Source organism: Arachis ipaensis, chromosome B07 (assembly GCF_000816755.2).
Source record: "Arachis ipaensis cultivar K30076 chromosome B07, Araip1.1, whole genome shotgun sequence".
Taxonomy (NCBI): domain Eukaryota; kingdom Viridiplantae; phylum Streptophyta; class Magnoliopsida; order Fabales; family Fabaceae; genus Arachis; species Arachis ipaensis.
In genome coordinates, this window is record NC_029791.2 from 22,210,255 (window position 1) to 22,212,558 (window position 2,304).

At 47.4% G+C, this 2,304-nt stretch overlaps 1 protein-coding gene across 1 annotated transcript; it reads right to left on the reverse strand.

Moving 5' to 3' along the window:
• On the reverse strand, nt 201–698 carry LOC107606906. The gene has a single exon (XM_016308909.1). It carries the CDS (start codon nt 696–698, stop codon nt 201–203), a length of 498 nt encoding a protein of 165 aa, XP_016164395.1.

The window sequence follows — 2,304 nt, forward strand, 5'->3', positions numbered from 1 at the left end:
TGCGTACCTCACAAAGGCAGTAAATGATAATATTAACTAAACATTAAAAACATCAAAAACATCAATGGATAAACCCAAATTAAAAATACAAACACGACGAATATCAAAAAACATCAATTGACAAAATCCAAAGTTAAAAATACAAACACGCTTGCATATATGAAAAACATTAACTGAAAAACACAAAAAACAAAAAAGACCTAGGGAGGACCAATGTCACCAGCACCACTTGGTCTAACACGTTGGGGACATCGACTCCGACTATGATCCTGAGCACCACATAGACGGCATATCTGAGGACCACGCATGTCGCATGAATCCATTTCATTCAAGTATCGGGTTAACTTGGGACGACCTTTCAACGTGCGCCTCAAGGCAGGATTAGCGACCAATGTGGGTCCATAATAAGCAGGCCATGTCTCTACATCACCTAATGGTACGAACTCAAATCTGTAGACCTTATGAGTCTCTGTCATCCTGTACACATCATGCACATACAGCTGGCAATTGAGTCGCTGGTTGGCACAGTAAGCAATAACATGTCGACATGGTAGTCGTTCTACCTGAAAGTGCCCACAGTCACACGTCCGTCGCGCAAGATCAACTACCAACACCTTTCCGTTAGGCATTTCACGCACCTCAAACACCTCGTTTCGTCTATTAAACCGGTGCACAACTATATTTCCAGCACGTTGCATATTTGCCTCTATCCACTTTTGTGCAAATACAGAGTAAGTAAATCCGGAACGCTTATGTTCGTGAGTCTCGGCACTCTTCCGTGTAAATAATTCGTTTAACCGATAATATGTTAGTTGGACAAGGGCCAACACAGGGAGGTTTCGGGCACCCTTCAACACTGAATTAATGCACTCCACAAGGTTCGTCGTTATATGGCCCCATCGATGACCCCCATCAAATGCCAATACTCAGTGTTTAAGTCCAATGGCATCGCACCACCGGGCATATGCCTCTTCTCGCTCTTCCAACCTCTTATAGTTAATGTTGTACTCCTCCACCGTCCTTGAATACCCTATGTTGACATCAAGTTTTTGCAGGTGCGGTACTTTGAATGCCCTTAAAAAGTTGCTACCGATGTGCCTTATACAAAACATCCACCATGCTCTCGGAGGTTGCCAATCACCACTGGAACAATTTACTGCTGCCCGGATTGACTCATGTCGGTTTGAGATAGGGGTGGCAAACGGGCCTAAACACGCCGGGCTGGCCCGCATAACCTGCCAAAAAAAGGCGGACCGGGCTGGAATTTTGGGACCGCCGAAAGACAAAAGCCCACCTAACCCACGCCGCTCAAACCGTGGGCTTCGGCGGGGTGAGGCGGGCTTCCCCGGCGAGCTGAGGCATTTTTTTTTTGTTAAAAGGATGATTTTTCAGCCCAAATCCAGAACCCATGAACCCACTCACCCCCGACCTGACCCAAATCCCCAGCGAAACCCTAATGAATCCCTAATTCCAATTTCCAAATTTGCAGCTTCTTCGTCTCCTCGACAGCTCGACCTCAATCCTCAGTTCCTCACCGTCACTCTCAGTCTCTCACTCGGTCACTCCCTCGGTCCTCAACAGTCAACACAGAGGACAGAGCTTCAGCCTTCAGCCTTCAGCTTCTCCAGTCTCCAGCGTTCAGCCTTCAGCTTCCTCCCCAAGGTCTTCAATCCTCACTGTCACTCTCAGTCTCTCACATGGTCACACCTCACACCTGCCGTCTCGCACTTCCATCGACCTCAGCCGTCAAGATCGCACTTCCGTCGACCTCAGCCGTCAAGCTCGCACTTCAGAGTTTCGTCCTCACCCCTGACGCTCGCTGAGTCGCAGTCACTGAGTCACCGTCGATCTTCGGTCCTCGTGGCCTCGTGGGTTCTAGCCACCGCTGCTGCTCCGTGTAGCCGTCGTCGCTGCTGGTCTCGGTCCTGGGCTCCTGGGTCTTGTCCTCTCGCTGCTGGTCTCGCTCTCTGGGACTCTGGGTCTCCTTGTTTATCTTCATCGCTGCGACATGGCTTCTCCTCGCCTCCTCTGTCCTGGTCCTCGCCTCCTCTGGTTAGTTTTCTGGCTTAGGGTTTGAGATTCATCAATTTAGGTTTGTTTGTTGTGTTTTGTTCTGTTTGATATAGGTAAATTAGGGTTTATGGTTGATAATGGTTGATATTTGGTTGAGTTTTGATTATGGTTGATATTTAGTTAAATCTGATTATGGTTGAGTTTTGATTAGGGTTGATAATGGTTGATATTTGGTTAAATCTGATGCAGATTCAGAAATTATTTCCTGTTTTTTGTGTTGTTTGATAATGG

What these genes read in the sequence shown, in the direction of transcription:
- LOC107606906 (XM_016308909.1), bottom strand. Translation starts at nt 698, where the DNA reads ATGCAACGTGCTGGAAATATAGTTGTGCACCGGTTTAATAGACGAAAC.